Raw genomic sequence first — 16,344 nt, forward strand, 5'->3', positions numbered from 1 at the left:
AATCACCCGACCTTGAGTTGAGCCGTAAGCTATAAATCTAATCACTCCTAAGTTATAGGGTAAATTAGATCAAATTCTACTAAATTTTAGGGTTTATATTAATTTTATCATTGAACTTTTAAATTGATTGGACTACATGATCAAACTTTAATTTTTTACATCAATTATAGCATTGGATCGATAATCTGTTAACAACGGGATGATGTTGTAGTTTAGTGTTGACATGGAAACCAAAAAATTAATTTTTTTTATTTCAACTCATAATATTCCCCATTAAAGTTGCAATTTTTTTGATTTATTTCTACGTTATCGTGTCATTAAATTTTGATTGTTCAGTGATATAATTGAAGTTTGAATTAAAATTTAATGTTATAATTAAAATATTTAAAGATTCAGTAATATAAACATACAAAATCTAAAATTCAATAGTATTTGATATAATTTATTCTTAAAAATTTGAGGATTTTATACACTATCATAAAAATGATCCTATCCTAAATTTCATTTTCCAATAAAAAAAAGTAAATTAAGGCGTAAATAAAAATAAAAAGTAGCGACGAGATTGAAGCCGTCCACGCGTCAATAGAAAGAGCGGGTGTATAAAACCTGGAATCGTAACGGTGGGTGACGTAATCAAAGCTCAACTCTCACATTTGGAAAAATAAGCAAAGCTGTTCCCTTGAGCCTTCACTATTTGTTTACTTAGAATTGCAGAGAAACTGGATTGACTCTCTCTCTCTCACAACAAAAATCCCCAAAATTTAGGTTTTTGGTTTCGTTATTCTCGGTTATCCGGTAAATGTATTTTTCAATAGCTTTTTTTTTATCGATTTATCCTTCTGGTTGCCTTCGGTTCTTTCTTTCTTGCTTTCTATTATCTTGGAATTGCAAATTGTTGTCTTTTTAAGGATTTTCGATTTTTTGTTTTAGATTTGAATTGTTTCAGAGTTTGTATTTTTTGGGGGGAGAATTTGATATTGGGGTTTATAAAATTTAAGAGCGCTTGGTTGTTGATTTTGATGAATTATCTTTATGTGGGAATTTTGGGTTTTGTGGAACAACTAGAAGTGGGGTTTTCTGTTTGAATATTTTTTTTATTACATGCAGAACAGGGAATAAGAGCTTTGAATTATTCTTGAAAGAATCATTAGTGAAAAATACTAAGCTTAGAGGTAGCTTTTGAGAGACCGAGGAAAGAACTTTGTTGGGACTTAAAAAAACGATTTTTAGATTTTTAACATTTTAGGAAAGGTTTGTATGCTTGGTAATTGGTATATTTTAAGATAATTGACGAGTTTGAATTTAATTACTTTCTCGGCTGACTTTCAAAAAATACAACCATCTTTTCTCTTTAGTTTGGAGCTGGTTTTGGGAAGGTTCCTCCCCCCCCCCCCGGTCTGGGTTTCTAGATTATGAAAAAAAATTCACTGTAGTATCTTACTATTTGGTCAGCAAGAATAATTTGTTTTGTATTTTCTATTAAGTTAAAAGGTCCTCGTGATTGTATTTTTGAATTATGTTAATTTCTCTTCAATTCCTAAGCTGACAATATGATATTAACTATTATTTGAGTGTAATAGGAGGAATGCAATCAAAGTCTGAAGGTGGAAGGCGATTAGAACCTGATCTGCACGGTGTTCCTCCAACTACATTTTATTCTGAACCTTGGTGGCGTAGTAATGGTTATGGTGCCATCTCTCCAAGAGTGGGAGGAGGAAATGCCTCAAATTCATCTTCAAGGGAATGCCCTAATGGTTCAGAGTCAAATGACAGCCAGATGCTGTCCAATGGTGGGGTAAACAAAGAGGATGATGTTAATAAAGGAACACAGACTACTATATCCTCCCGATCAGGTACTCCACTTCATTATTCCAGTAATACCTGTGGGCAATAACTACTAAAACGTCACATGTATGACACACTCTTGTGGAGGTTGCTGATGGGCCATATTGTTCATTGTTTCACGACTGTCAAGACCGTTCATGGATCTGTAGATTATTCAAATTAGATATGCACCTGGGTTCTTTTCTGTTCAGTACTATTTTGTGTAAGCTTTAGGGTCCTTTCAAATGTGTTGGGAGTATTCAATGGACATATCTGGTGGTATAGTTTAACATGTTGTATCCAGAAGCCACGAAAACTTGTGTTTGACCCATTCTCAAAGCTTACCTGGAAACCGGGAATAATTAAGAAACCTAGTTCAAGACATTTGGCCTCTCCTGATGGGTATAACTAGATAACCGAAGCTGTGGTAATTACATTTTCCATGCACAGTGGAGATTTAGTTGCCATAGCATGTTGGTTATTTGCTGGTTCTTACATATTATTCTTTCATCCTACAGATTTTTGGCTTTGGTGGTAATGCATTTTTGCTCTCTTCATTTTCAGTTAGAAATGGTGGACAAGACCATCACAATTTGCAACATGTTGCATCTACCATGCCTGCTATGCATGACAAACACTTCACACAACCTCCTCAGCTTGAGCTTGTCAGCCATTCAATAGTAAGTGCATCAGGCTCTCGATTTTCTGGCACATACAATTAGAGGTCTCATAGTTACAGAACTTGCTGTGGAAGAATTCCTAGCTTTCTTTCAATCTTTTTGCAGGCATGTGCACCAAATCCTTATCAAGATCCATTTTATGGAGGGATGATGGCTGCTTATGGACATTACCCTTTGGTATGGAACCCTGGTTTGTTTGATATATGTAGTCAATTCACTATGCTTTCTTTTATTATAATTTGATTGTTCTATTTAACTTTCATATGGAAGCTGCTATGCTCGTAGATTTTTTCCTTAAATGTTTTTTTTAAGTTTTTTCCGCCTGTTATGCTACATAAAGTCATAAACACAGATGGATTCAGAAGGACATGGATATATGCATACACACATGCATGTGTGCAAAGACACAACATAGTAGTTATGCAGTCATTAGTTGGAATGAACCTGGCATTTGACCTCTCCTGGGGCTAGCATAAGGATTCATATGTATTCATATTGGGGGTTTTAGATACTGGAAAGCGCCTTAAAGAAACTCCAAAAGTTGAGTGATTTTATTTTCCCCCTTTTAACTAATAGAACTTAAGGAACCCTGATAAATATGATTTCTTACCCTTTGAAGGGGTAGTTTACACCATTGATTTATATGAGCAAACCCATTGTTTCTTGACAATTCTGTGCTTGGCAAAATGTCTCATGTTTTATGCTTAATGCTCTGCTTGTTCTAGCTGGGTTTAAATGTTTCAATGCTAGGTTTTATTTTTTCATTTACACCTATCTTCAAACCAACTCTACTACCTGGGCTAGACAATGCAAGTATTAGAAAAAGGACGAAAACTAAATGAAAACTTTATCATGTTTGAAGTTCCCTACTAGGTAGTTGGAAACCTATATTTGGTCCTAAATCTTGTTCTCCTTAGTCTTTATCTAGGTGGCCAGTACTGTAGGACAGTATCTTCGGAGACATTGCTGATTAGATGAACAGAGAAACATGCTTTTGAATTTCAAGTTCCTTCCAATTCTTTATGGTTAGTGAATCATTGCTCCGTGATACTGACGTTTTAAGTTTCCAATTACGGAAGATAAAAGGTGGTTGGTGAACATTGAAAAATGGTTACTTAATGAACAATGTCTGTCATGTTTTACATGTTAGTTTGAAATGATATTGTTTCCTTGTTTTGTAAGTGGGTTGTTTCTTTCTATCCTTTGCTTTGCCTTTTCCCCTTCTTTTTTCTTTCCTTTTGTGTGGTGTTGCTATTTAGGCTATTCACGTGGGAGACAGGGTAAAAGGGTTTGTTTGCCTGTTTTGGTAAGTGGTTTGTTTCTTTCCATCCTTTGTTTTGCCTTTTTTCCCCCTCTTTATCTTTCTTTCGTGTGGTATTAATATTTAGGGGATTCACATGGGATGCAAGGTAAAAGGGGAACCTGATTGGGCCTTTGATTTTATGTATGTTAGCAGGCATCAGTCGCATGTTCTGTTACCACCTTTTTTAATAAATAATGTGATGGAAATCTCTATAAGCTAGATCACTCATTTTGGTGAGATTCTTTGATTAAGAACCTTCTTTTCATACTCGACAATTGAAACATGGTATACTTCCCGAGGAATAAATGTTTGAATTGACCAGGGTTATCCTCCATTTGTTGGAATGCCTCATGCCAGAATGGCTTTGCCAATTGAGAAGGCACAAGAACCTGTTTACGTGAATGCCAAGCAGTACCAAGGAATTCTAAGGCGAAGGCAGGCACGTGCCAAAGCAGAACTTGAGAAGAAGGATATAAAAGTCCGAAAGGTTGATATATATTTGCATACTGCTTCACTTGGACAATCTATGCACTTCAACAGGAGATCTTCAAATAATTTATTCCTGTCGATGCCCCACATTGAATTACATGATAATTAGAGTTTGAATGGCAACTTAGTGAGACACATGTTATCTTTATTTTTATTTATCTTTAGTGCTACCTCTATCCTTACAATCCCTGGTCTCCAATATCCTACAGCCATATCTTCATGAATCTAGGCACCAGCATGCTATGCGCAGGGTGAGGGGTAGTGGAGGGCGTTTTGCAAGGAAGACAGATGCTGATTCTTCAAAACAGATGGCAGAAGAGAAAGGAACAGGTTCAGGTCATGCTCTGTCATCTCAATCTGCTAGTTCATCTGGTTCTGAACCATTTCCGGCTGATTTTGTGGCAACCTGGAACTCCACCCTCAGCCAGCAGGAAGCAAGAGGATCCCATAAGCATGACACCCGTCATATCAACAGCAGTGTTCATTATCAGAAACGAGTTGGTAGCATCTCCTCCAACCAGGCCTCGCATAGGCCTCTTGCTATTCAGTGAATTGGGGAACGCCCTTTCAGAAGCTGAAGGGTTAACTCTAAGACTATTGTCCATGATCTCATCTTGACACTTAATTGTAAAGGCGGCAAATCATTCTTGGCTTTCCTATTTGCTATCAGGTCATCGATGTAAGGAGAGAAGAAGAGATTGTAAGGGAATAAAACTGCTTTTTGTCCTGTCGGTGCTTTGTTTTCCCTAGTTGCATTCCTGTACAGATAGTCTTGAATAAAACTCAAAACTTTGTTTAAGTTTGTGGGATGATTCCGTTTGTCGTTTTGAGTTGAGACGTTTGCTTTTCTTCAAACCTGTAACCGCTACACTTTGTAGATTGGATTAACAATGTTATTAGTTTGCATTTTCGGACATTAAAACATAGGTTTTGTTATAAAGATTGGATATATGATTGGAGTTGGTTTTTTTTAGTATAATCATCTGTATCAAATCCATTGATCATTAATCTTGATCTGGCATTAATCATACCAGGTGATTGCAAAAGCAAAGCAGCTAAATGATAAAGCGGAGAAATGGAATAACTTTATCAAAGGTTACCAAAGCATAAAGCAAATCAAACGTTTTAATGGACGTATAGTTTATAACATCCGAAGAAATCCCTGCCCTATAGTTAGTTCTGTAACCTACCTTTCAAAAACACCTACTTAATAAATAACCGCCTTATTTTTCTTCTCAGTTGATATCACACTTTTTTTTTTCAAAATGTCCAACAAAACGCACTATAACCCATCTAACAACATGATCCATCACATGTTATCGTTCTCATGTTGATCGGATTCGTCCGAATTTTCCATTTCATCGGCAGAAGTTACAGTCTGTGACTGTGAGGTTGCATTGCTTTCATCTGAAAATTTGTTGTTTTCTGTAGCATTGAACGTCGTCTGTTTCTCCATCATCCCTGACAGAGCCAGGCTTGGAGACCATTCAAGGACATCATCAATTATATTTGACATTCGCTTCTGATACCTGCAAGGCAAGTGTAAATTTAAAATTTCAGATGTATGATGCCAAATGATTCCAAGAACAATAATGGTCCAGGAAAGATTGAGCCATTTAAATACCAACGACCAAACAACCTCGTATTAGTTAATAACCCGATTTCTATTGACAGTATTACCAACGACATATATTCAAGATTTTCAAAAACTGTATCATTTTTTAAAGCAATAAGATGATTGAACTGCTGTATCAAACAATAGAAAACAAGGTTCGTTCTAAGTAGATATTTAAAGAAGAGCAGATTTGGAACTGACCTTGCTCTAGCAGCCTCATTAGGGGCATGGTGCCTCAGCAACAATATGACCAACATAGCCACTATTGCATAGAACAGCCTTGCTGTCCATTTCGGTCGCTCTTCTTCATCTTTTTGGGGCCAAAAACGGAATAACTCTCGCAATGTTGCCTCCTCAGCAAGAATGTTAGGGAAGAACCAAACACGCTTTCCTAGAATGATCCATGCAGCACCAAATATTGCAGCTCTCACTGCAAATTTTATAATTAAAGAAAAAGGAAACGGCAAAACATGAAATTGCATAAAGCAGACCAGATATATAAATATAGAACTGAAGTAAAATTCAACTTAAACCCTAAAAGATTTTGGCCTCTCTTTTGATGAGCCCCAAGGTTTCAGGAGCAGAGGGGTTTCAATCCCCCTTCAACTAGCTGAATCATTAATCCAAAACACAGGATCCTAAGATTGTAACACCTACTACTTCAATCACACACGAGAGTGAGAAATACAGATCACAATATTTTCTACCAATTCTTAATTTTCTTAATAGTATTGGTGACAGATGTTTATTGGAAAGAAAAACACAACAAATTGACCAGCTGTAATAGGAAGGACTGGAGATTATATGATCCTATCATAACATACATGACAATAGGATTCTGTGACTAAAACAAGGACTTAAATGTAATGCAATTCTTAGGTGGCAAACAAAGCCTTGAACGGAGAAAAAAGGCCGTGATAACAACATATCCTTGCTCAACCTGAAAATCAAACTAACAACTACTGCCTTCTTCAGCCATCATAATTCAATTAAATTTCTTTTAACATGGTAAACCAAAGAACATTTAGTTTCTAATAGCATCAAAATGCACTTAATATCGTAAAAGAGCTAACCAAATAACATAAAAAAGGATCTAATATATATTAATATAAAATAATATCCACAAAACTGAATACAGAAAAACTTACATAAAAGCAATGAGAGAATAAGTAGAAGCGCTCCCGCACAACAGTACAGTATTAGTAATTTGCACCGATGTGGATATACAGGAAACAAGCAAATTGCAAGTGTCAACACAGGCCAGATAAATGAGAGAATTGTTTGCCATAATGGCCGCCGTTTTACAAATGTCCATGCAAAAAACGCATCATTTTCAGAGAACACTTGTTCCTGCAGAAAGATCAGGGTAAATCCAAAAAACAAGATGACATTAGTTTCAGCAAAATAATCACGGCATGGATGATAAAACAGAGACAGCATAACAAATGAAAGACCAATTGAATGCCAGTATTAGCTTTCCAAAATTCAATCATCTTGGGAATTTGTTCTATTTGACAGCCATCCTCCTTTTGTAATCATTAAAAGAAGTTTTGATGAAATGACGTCAACAATGCAAGTTTAAGAAAACATATATTATTTTAAGAATTAATATGCAAAAAGGAACCAGAACATCAAAGGTGCAAAATGAGGGGAAGGAGGGAGGATGACTGTTTAAAATGAACTTTGTAGGAAAGAAAATGACAGTGGACAGTCATAAATATAACACTGCATGTCATAGAAAAACTTAGACCTCACAACACAAAAATTGTTCACTAATTAAGATTAGAAAAGAAACTATGTCAAAGATACTATGTCTTGGCACATAGGAAATTTCAAGCTTGAAGAATCACTCAATAAAATGAAACAAGCCCCCATGACTTCTCTTAAATATATATATATGTATATAAAATATAAAAACCCTCATAATTTACATTATATACAAGTTCAAACTGGTGATATCAAAGGGCAGACCATGCGTACAAGTCTAAAATAAGGTATTTGCAAATATTAAGCATAAAATCTTATGGATTCTCCTGAAAATAGGAAACATAAAGGAAGAAAAGTTCAAGCAGAAGCATTATAGAGCAGAGTAGCTGTACAGGTCTAGTCTGCATTTAGTAATTGTGGAGGAATAACTCTTTGCATATGTCAAGATGATAACACAATATGCATACAACAAATATACATGTTTTTCTATCAGAAATTCAAACTACACCACCACCTAAGAGTAAAAGTAGTAAATGTCTAAATGATTTTATAGATTATTTAAAATTTAAGGGAGTAAAAGACTCACAGGGAAAATTTCTAAATGTGCAGGCCAGGTAGACAACTTTTTCTTCCCTGGGCGAACAGTTTTCACCACACGGTCACAGCGCACCAAAAGATTTTTTTGTAACAAAATATCAGCAATATCTTCAGTTTCTAGATTTATATCTGACTCGAGTATCTCTTTAAGCTCAGGATGATTTTTCATAAAGCTTACAAAATCCTTCCCTCTAAAATATTCAACACGAGTTTCCTGCAAGACAGCCCATCTGGAAACCAAATCTTTGTGGTCCCTCACTTTCTCAGCAAACAACTGGAACACATCCTTTTTGACAGCTTTTTTCTGGTCAGAAAGGAAATTATACAAAAAAATAAAAAAATACAAAATTCATGAATTATGTTCAACAATAAGTGTTCGGGAGTACATGTACACTGAAAAACAAGTAATACTAAAATTCATATCACAAAGATCAAAGTCAAATACAAAAAGCAATACCATCAATCAGTCAGAAAAACTATGGCAACGAATCATATTTAAGGACATATCTCAATAGCATCCGAGACGGTCAAGCTGTTATCATAGATTTTTACAGCATTAGTAAGTTAAATTACCATTTTGTTAAAATGTGGAAGCAACAGTTTTCTGAGACAACATACTATGAAGATCAAACTCCTGAGCTTACAAAATATTCTACCATATCCTCTACATTGAGTTCCTCTTTAAGAAAAAAAATTCCATACTATGACGATCAAACTCTTTACATAATTTTTGCAAAAGTGGAAACATAGGATAGCCGAAAAGTGAAACATTCTAAGACAGCATAAGTACATAACCCTTCCAAATGTAATGAACAATTCAGACATTTGAAAATGGAGCCTGAGAATATATCCGCTTTAGTGTTTAAGATAATCAAAGAGAAAAATTCCAAATAAATAAAAGAGCCTATAGGATTTCCTGCCTCAATTCCTCAAAAGAAAAGAAAAAAAAAACAAAAAGGAAACTGTAGTGCGCTGATTGAGCTGGTACAAACAATTAACACGAATCAGTATCCATCTTTCATTTTTTTTATTTTGGAAATATATACATATAATTTTACTTGTTCAAGGAAATGAGTAGTATTCATACTAAATTTCATGACATCAAAAAATCAAATCAAACGTAAATGTCTACCAAAGACGGAAAAAATGTCAAATAAAAGACGAAAAAACAAACTAGATCAAAGAAATGAAAATAGAAAGAAAAAAAACGAACCCTAGGAGGAGTATCGGATACGGGATCTCTGCTGACGTTATGTACGGACGCCGAAGATCTTCGGGTTTTCTTCTTCTCTGCTCCTCCTGATTTCTTCATTCCTTTCTTTTCCCCTTCTTGGCTCTCTCTCTCCTCTTCTGTTTTCCTACTAATTTTTCGTTTTCACTTTTCTTTATTATTTTGTTTTCGTTTCTTTAGATGTATCTACTATCTAGCAATCTAATTCAGTAATAAGAATGGAAATATAATTATATCATGATACGTATATTAATATCTAAATATTGAGAGTGAGAAATATTCTAAATTATCACTACAAATATATGATTAACAAAGTTCAAAAAATAAATTTAAAATCTTTAAATTAATATGTATTAGAATAGGTTAAGTTTTCACTTAAAAATGAATAAGTTAAATTCTATATTAAAATAGTTTTGGTAATTGGTTCACGAAATATAAAATTACCAGTAGGAATAAAAGATTACCAGGGAATAGGATTATTGAGAATGTTATATTTTATGTTTGATTGGTTTAGCAGGAAAGTAAGATTACCGTTTTTGGTTAAATGAATAAAAGATTATTGGAATATATATTTGATCAAATTGTCCTTATTATATATTTGTTTTTTTAATAAGTTGGAAAATATTTATATATTCTCTTTAAAAAATTTAAATTCATAAAATATATATATATATATTTTTACAAAATTAAAAAATATAAAAATGTTTAATGAAAGTGTAAAATTTTATTTTAACCTCTGAACTTCATATAAAATTTTAATTATAATTTTTTTTTGTAAATCTAAAATAGTTTAAGGATAAATTTGTAATTTAACATTCGTAGAATTTTTATTATTCAATGACCGAATAAGAATATTTTTGAAAAAAAAATTAAGGGCGTTTTAATCCAAAACACCGGTAATCCAATCATATCTAAGGAAAGAGAGGTAACGACATTCCCGGTAATATACCCTAAAAAATCCACTATTGATAATGTAAGATTACGGGAAACGACATTCCCAACTAACCAAACGGGAGAATGTGAATTACATTCCCATGAGAATCTCACATTTCCCCAACCAAACACACTCGTAAATGAGTTTATTTTGTGAAAAAAGTTAGTTTTTTAGAAAAGAAAAGTTAAAATTTAAATTAACTATTCCTTTTTATAGATTTGATATAATATATAAGAAGATATAGAATTAAATATATTTAAAATATTCTAACAAAATAGGAAGAGGAAATGATAATATAGATATTATATCATTAAGTAAGAATTTTAATTTTTATTAAAAATAATTAAATCATATTTTGCAAATTGCATCCAGGGAAACGAAAAAGACCTAAATAACCCTCTGAAACTTTCATCTTCAAAAGTAATTCAAGTGACTGCTTCCCTTACCGAACAATAAAAGAGAAAAAACAATGGTCGGTCTCCATTATTTGTTGCTTCAAAGCAAGCATCCATCACCATTTCCTCCGCTCTCTCTTTTCAGAACCAAACATTCAACACTTATTGCTCGATTGGTTAAACTTCAACATCAACATGGCGCGGATATTACCATTGATTTTAATTCCAAGAAAAATACCAACCTACCATCTTCGCCTTCTTGGATTGTTCATGCAGTGGAGAAAGATACAGAGCAGTTTGAAGTAGACCCAGAAAAGGCTAAAGAAGCACTCCGAAAGCTTGACCAGCAGCTGCAAACCCTGTCCAATAAACAAGTCAGCACTCCTAAGATCAGAGGTAGCTAATATTTTCCCTATCTTTCTTCTTTATAATCTTCAATTCTCTGTTATTGCTTATATTTTGGAAACTATAAGTAGAAATCTGTTGTTTTTTAGTTAATAATTAAGTTCATGGATGCATTTTAGAGTAATTTTGTTTTACCAATGCTCTGTCCTGAAACAAGAGATTTCTCCCAAAGAAATCAAGTGAATAGCTTAATCAGTAGAGTCAAGCAGCAAGCAAGTAGTAACATCAACTTGGGTTTAGTCCGATTTAATCTCCATTAGCGACGATATTTATCGGATTTGAAGTTCGAATTTCAACATCCACATATCTTAGACTCCGACGTTCTTTAGAAAAAATAGTAACAACAACGGCATCAAATTTGCGTCTATTCTGTAAAATTTACTTATGCAAATGACAATCGACAATTTTCTTCCTTGTACCTACTTTCCCTTTTTCAAACTATGAAACTCTGATTGAATGTTTATAGGCCTTTGATTAATTTTAGCGTATACGTATGTCTCTAATCTTATTTATCTGCTTGTTAACAAAGGCCGTTGACAAGATTTAGTAACATGTTTAGTTTTAACCGATTGGCTGATTGCAGCTTCAGATGTAAAGCTTACAAGGGACGAAATGGTAGAAGATAGCCCAGAAATTCCAGGGTCTTCCTTAACATATTCAACTGTTGCTCTCCCTACTTTCACAATCTTCTACAACGTGTTGTTTTACTCGGTGATAAAACCGTCCATCGACGGACCGGACTCAGCTCCTCAACCTACCATCAGCCAGACTGAGTCAGGAGGTGCAGCAGTTTTGCTGTAGTTGTCCACTCCACTCCTTCCACCATTAACACCACAAGTTTCTTTCCTTTCTGGTGGTGTATCTAATGTTAAGAGCAGATTTTTATACATGTAATTGAAACTTGAAGCATGTTTTAGCCAATATTCAAAAATGCAAAGCAAATGAAATACGTAAACTTTGAAGCATTCCTTCAAAATTCGAAGATACATCTTGATTTACGTTTCGGCCTATTCAGATATTCTTTCCTGTTTGCTACCAACTCTTCTGCTTCTGCAGTTCAACAGAAACATAAGTCATCACTTGGGTAATAAATTGCTTTTATTTATTTGTTCTTCCATATTAGCAAAATTGTATTATGTTTGAATATCTGTTTATGGATGTTGTTTAAGTAAAAAATATATCATTGTCTTAATGCATAGTGAAAATGGTTTCAATATTTTATTATACTTTTTTATTAATATAATTATTATACTTTTAAATATTTATAATGACATTTTCTAATATTTTAAGATTGAATTGAAATTCGAAATTATTTTAAAAAAGTATTGTAGAAAACATCCATATTTTCGTGTAAATTAAAAAATTCAAGATTTAGGTCCAATTTTTTATTGTTGTTAGATTTTGAAAAGTATTTTTAGAAAGAAGTATCGTAAATGAGAATGTTAAAATATTTATTTTAAATATATATTAAAAAGTAAAAATAGTTAAAATATTATTGTTATCTCTAGAAGTTTCGAATTCGAATAGCTTCATTGCAGTGTGTGCATTCCTTGTCAATAAATTTAATTATTCTGAACAAATATTATTTTGTAATCGCACGTATTAATAAAAACAATATTTTAATAATTTTATATCTAAAAACTAAATTTTTTTTAAAGGCTTATTTGAAAAATATTTTTTATTCTAAAATGTTGTTTTAAATATCTTTTATTGTTTTTTTTTATAGAAAATAGCTGATTTGAAAAGTAATAAAGAAATTACTCTTAATCGCACACGTGATAGTAACACTTAAATTAATTGCATGAAGGTCTTGATGAAAATAATTGTCAATTTAAGTGGCAGCAGTCGGCTGCTATTTTGGTTCGAATTGGGTTGCTAAAATGGTTGAAAATTAGCAAGGTACAACTACATATTTAGTCATTGTACTTTTAGGGTATTTACAAGATTAGTCATTAAAGCTTCAACTATAAATACCCTAGCTAATTTAGCTTCAAAACCATCCCAAAGCATTCTAGCTTTCTTCCAATACTAAAGATAATTTAGAGAGTTTCTTGAGAGTTGTTTTCTCCTTTTTATCAAGAGAGAATTATCATTGTTTTCTCCTTGGTAGATCGAGAGAGGTTGTAATTCTTATTTTCTCATAGTGAAATTCTTCTACCGTTGCCCGTGGTTTTTACCCTATATTATTTAGGGGTTTTCCACGTAAATTTTGTGTCTTCTTTATCTTCATTTTATTTTCTAAAATTATCAGTTGCGATTTTGCTCTATCCGATAGCCGTCTTCCACAACAATTGGTATCCGAGCCAGATTAGAGTGTGTAATATCTGCTTATTGTCTTTGTGGTTGCCACCAAAAGGTGAATCCTCCAACATAAGAAAATAAGAAGTTATTACCCATTTTTTGAAGGTTCCAGAGAACTATTCACGATAATGAAATAGTGGGAGCTATCCGTAAAAGAAGCTATGTCAACGAAATTTGATATTAAAAAATTCAATGGGAGAAATTTCTCATTGTGGAAATTGAAGATGAATGTCATCCTGAGGAAAGACAGTTGTCTGGCAGCTATCAGTGAAAGGCCGGTGGATTTCACAGATGACAACAAATAGATCGAAATGGACAGAAATGCTATGGCAAACTTTCATTTAGCATTAGCAGATGAAGTATTGTCAAGCATCGAGGAGAAAAAGACAGCTAAGGAGATATGAGATCATCTCACCAAATTGTACGAGGCCACATCGCTGCACAATAAAATTTTCCTTAAGAGAAAATTGTACACTCTCCGTATGCCAGAATCTACTTCAGTGACGGAGCACTTAAATACACTGAACACTTTATTTTCTCAGCTTACATCCTTAAGCTGTAAAATAGGAGAACAAGAGCGTGCTGAACTTCTACTTCAAAGTCTACCGGATTCGTATGATCAACTCATCATCAACTTGACAAACAGTAATGTCACCAGTCTAGTCTTCGATGACGTTGCAGCTGCTATTCTACAAGAAGAAAATCGGCGCAAGAACAAAGAAGACAAACAAGTAAATATGTAACAAGTAGAAGCGTTGACAACGATGAGAGGGAGATCAACATAACGTGGCCAAAGCAGCAGTCACAAACATGGTAGATCGAAGTTGAGAAGCAAGAAGAATTTAAAGTTCTACAACTGTGGAAAGAAGGGTCACTTGAAGAAGGATTGTTGGAGTCTAAATAAAAACTCCAATCCACAAGGCAATACTGCAAACACTTCAGATGATGGAGATGCTCTATGTTGTGAAGCGTCAACCACCGTGGAATGTAGAAAGAGATATGCAGACATATAGCTCATTGATTCAGGAGCAACATATCACATGACCTCAAGAAGAGAATGATTCCATCATTATGAACTTGTCTCAGGAGGATCTGTGTATAGTTGCAATGATCATGCCTTAGAAATCATTGGCGTGGGAACTATCAAATTGAAGATGTATGATGGAACAATTAAAGTTGTTTGAGATGTGCGGCACGTGAAAGGCCTGAAGAAAAATTTATTATCCTACGGATTGTTGGATAATAATGCAAGCAAGATTGAAACACGGAAAGGAATCATGAAGGTATTCCGTGGAGCACTTGTGGTGCTGAAAGGCGAAAAGATAGCAACAAACTTGTACATGCTGAAGGGAGAGGCTTTGCTAGAAGCAGAAGCCTCTGTTGCCTCATGTAGTTCAGATTCTGTAATGCTATGGCATCAGAAACTTGGACACATGTCAGAACAAGGAATGAAAGTCCTTGTGGAGAAAAAGCTACTTCCCGGCTTAACAAAGGTATCACTTCCTTTGTGTGAGCATTGTATAACAAGTAAGCAGCACCGGTTGAAATTCAACACGTCAAATTCTAGAGGTAAAAGTGTTCTAGAATTGGTTCACTCTGACGTATGGCAAGCACCAGTTACATCCCTAGGCGGAGTAAAATACTTTGTCTCATTTATTGATGACTACTCCAGGAGATGTTGGGTGTACCCTATTAAGAAGAAGTCCGATGTGTTTTTAACTTTCAAAAACTTCAAAGCGCGGGTGGAACTTGATTCTGGAAATACGATCAAGTGTTTCAGAACAGATAATGGAGGAGAATACACAAGCGAAGAATTTGATGAATTTTGCAGAAAAAAGGCATCAAAAGACAGTTCACAATGGCAAACACTCCTCAACAAAATGGAGTGCCAGAGCGGATAAACAGAACCTTGTTAGAAAGAACAAGAGCAATGTTGAGGGATGCAAGCCTAGAAAAATCATTCTGGGCAGAAGCAGTCAATACCGCTTGTTATTTGGTGAATCGAGCTCCATCAACTGCAATAGAGCTGAAGACACCAATGGAGATGTGGACTGGTAAACCAGCTGATTATTCAAACCTCCATGTATTTGGAAGTATAGTGTACGTGATGTACAACTCCCAAGAAATTTCAAAGTTGGATCCAAAATCCAGGAAATGCAAATTCTTGGGGTATGCTGATGGAGTAAAGGGGTATCGCTTGTGGGATCCCACTGCCCGCAAAGTGATCATCAGCAGGGATGTTATCTTTGTAGAAGATAAGCTACAAAGAAAAGAAGATGATGATAGCACTGAAAAGTCAGAGACTACACAGATACATGTGTAAAAAGAGGTTGAACAAGGAGATTCTTCTGAAGCAGAACCAACACATGATGAACAAGAACCAGAGAGTTCTGAAGCTCCAACAACTCGTCAATCAGATCGTGTGAAAAGACGTCCCAATTGGCACTCAGATTATGTTATAGAAGGAAATGTTGCATACTTCCTTTTAATAGAGGACAGTGAGCCATCAACATATCAGGAGGCAATAAACAGCTCAGATGCTTCACTGTGGATGATGGCAATACAAGAAGAAATTGAAGCCCTTCATAAAAATAATACATGGGACCTTGTGCCACTACCACAAGGAAGAAAGCCAATTGGTAACAAATGGGTCTTTAAAATCAAGCGAAACGATGACGATCAAGTTGAGAGGTATCGTGCAAGACTGGTGGTCAAAAGATATGCTCAAAAAGAAGGTATTGATTTCAATGAAATATTTTCTCTTGTGGTTCGACTAACAACAGTTCGAGTAGTTTTGACAATGTGTGCTACATTGAACTTACATCTAGAGCAACTAGATGTTAAAACAACTTTTCTTCATGGA

General features: G+C 34.4%; 3 protein-coding genes across 4 annotated transcripts; 2 read left to right on the forward strand and 1 right to left on the reverse strand.

Moving 5' to 3' along the window:
- The first annotated feature begins 617 nt into the window (after nt 1-617).
- Nucleotides 618-5,258, forward strand: LOC120211212 (nuclear transcription factor Y subunit A-1-like). 2 transcript variants are annotated; one of them, XM_039209816.1, is made up of 7 exons: nt 618-795; nt 1,581-1,853; nt 2,389-2,441; nt 2,472-2,504; nt 2,610-2,681; nt 4,130-4,294; nt 4,506-5,258. In XM_039209816.1, exons 2-7 carry the CDS (start codon nt 1,586-1,588, stop codon nt 4,845-4,847), a joined length of 933 nt encoding a protein of 310 aa, XP_039065747.1. In that variant the 5' UTR covers nt 618-795; nt 1,581-1,585; the 3' UTR covers nt 4,848-5,258. The 2 variants fall into 2 exon arrangements, with proteins under 2 accessions (XP_039065747.1, XP_039065739.1); XM_039209808.1 differs by having other exon boundaries at nt 619-795; nt 2,389-2,504; nt 4,506-5,236.
- Nucleotides 5,259-5,588: 330 nt separating this feature from the next.
- Nucleotides 5,589-9,613, reverse strand: LOC120211227. The gene is made up of 5 exons (XM_039209825.1): nt 9,429-9,613; nt 8,205-8,519; nt 7,060-7,261; nt 6,113-6,341; nt 5,589-5,825 (listed from the first exon to the last, which is right to left on the reverse strand). Exons 1-5 carry the CDS (start codon nt 9,525-9,527, stop codon nt 5,606-5,608), a joined length of 1,065 nt encoding a protein of 354 aa, XP_039065756.1. The 5' UTR covers nt 9,528-9,613; the 3' UTR covers nt 5,589-5,605.
- A 1,194-nt stretch (nt 9,614-10,807) lies between these two features.
- LOC120210336 lies at nt 10,808-11,981 on the forward strand. The gene is made up of 2 exons (XM_039209101.1): nt 10,808-11,171; nt 11,764-11,981. Exons 1-2 carry the CDS (start codon nt 10,850-10,852, stop codon nt 11,979-11,981), a joined length of 540 nt encoding a protein of 179 aa, XP_039065032.1. The 5' UTR covers nt 10,808-10,849.
- The last annotated feature ends 4,363 nt before the right edge of the window (nt 11,982-16,344 follow it).

Source organism: Hibiscus syriacus, unplaced genomic scaffold (genome assembly GCF_006381635.1).
Source record: "Hibiscus syriacus cultivar Baekdansim isolate YM2019G1 unplaced genomic scaffold, ASM638163v2 tig00000715_pilon, whole genome shotgun sequence".
Lineage (NCBI taxonomy): Eukaryota > Viridiplantae > Streptophyta > Magnoliopsida > Malvales > Malvaceae > Hibiscus > Hibiscus syriacus.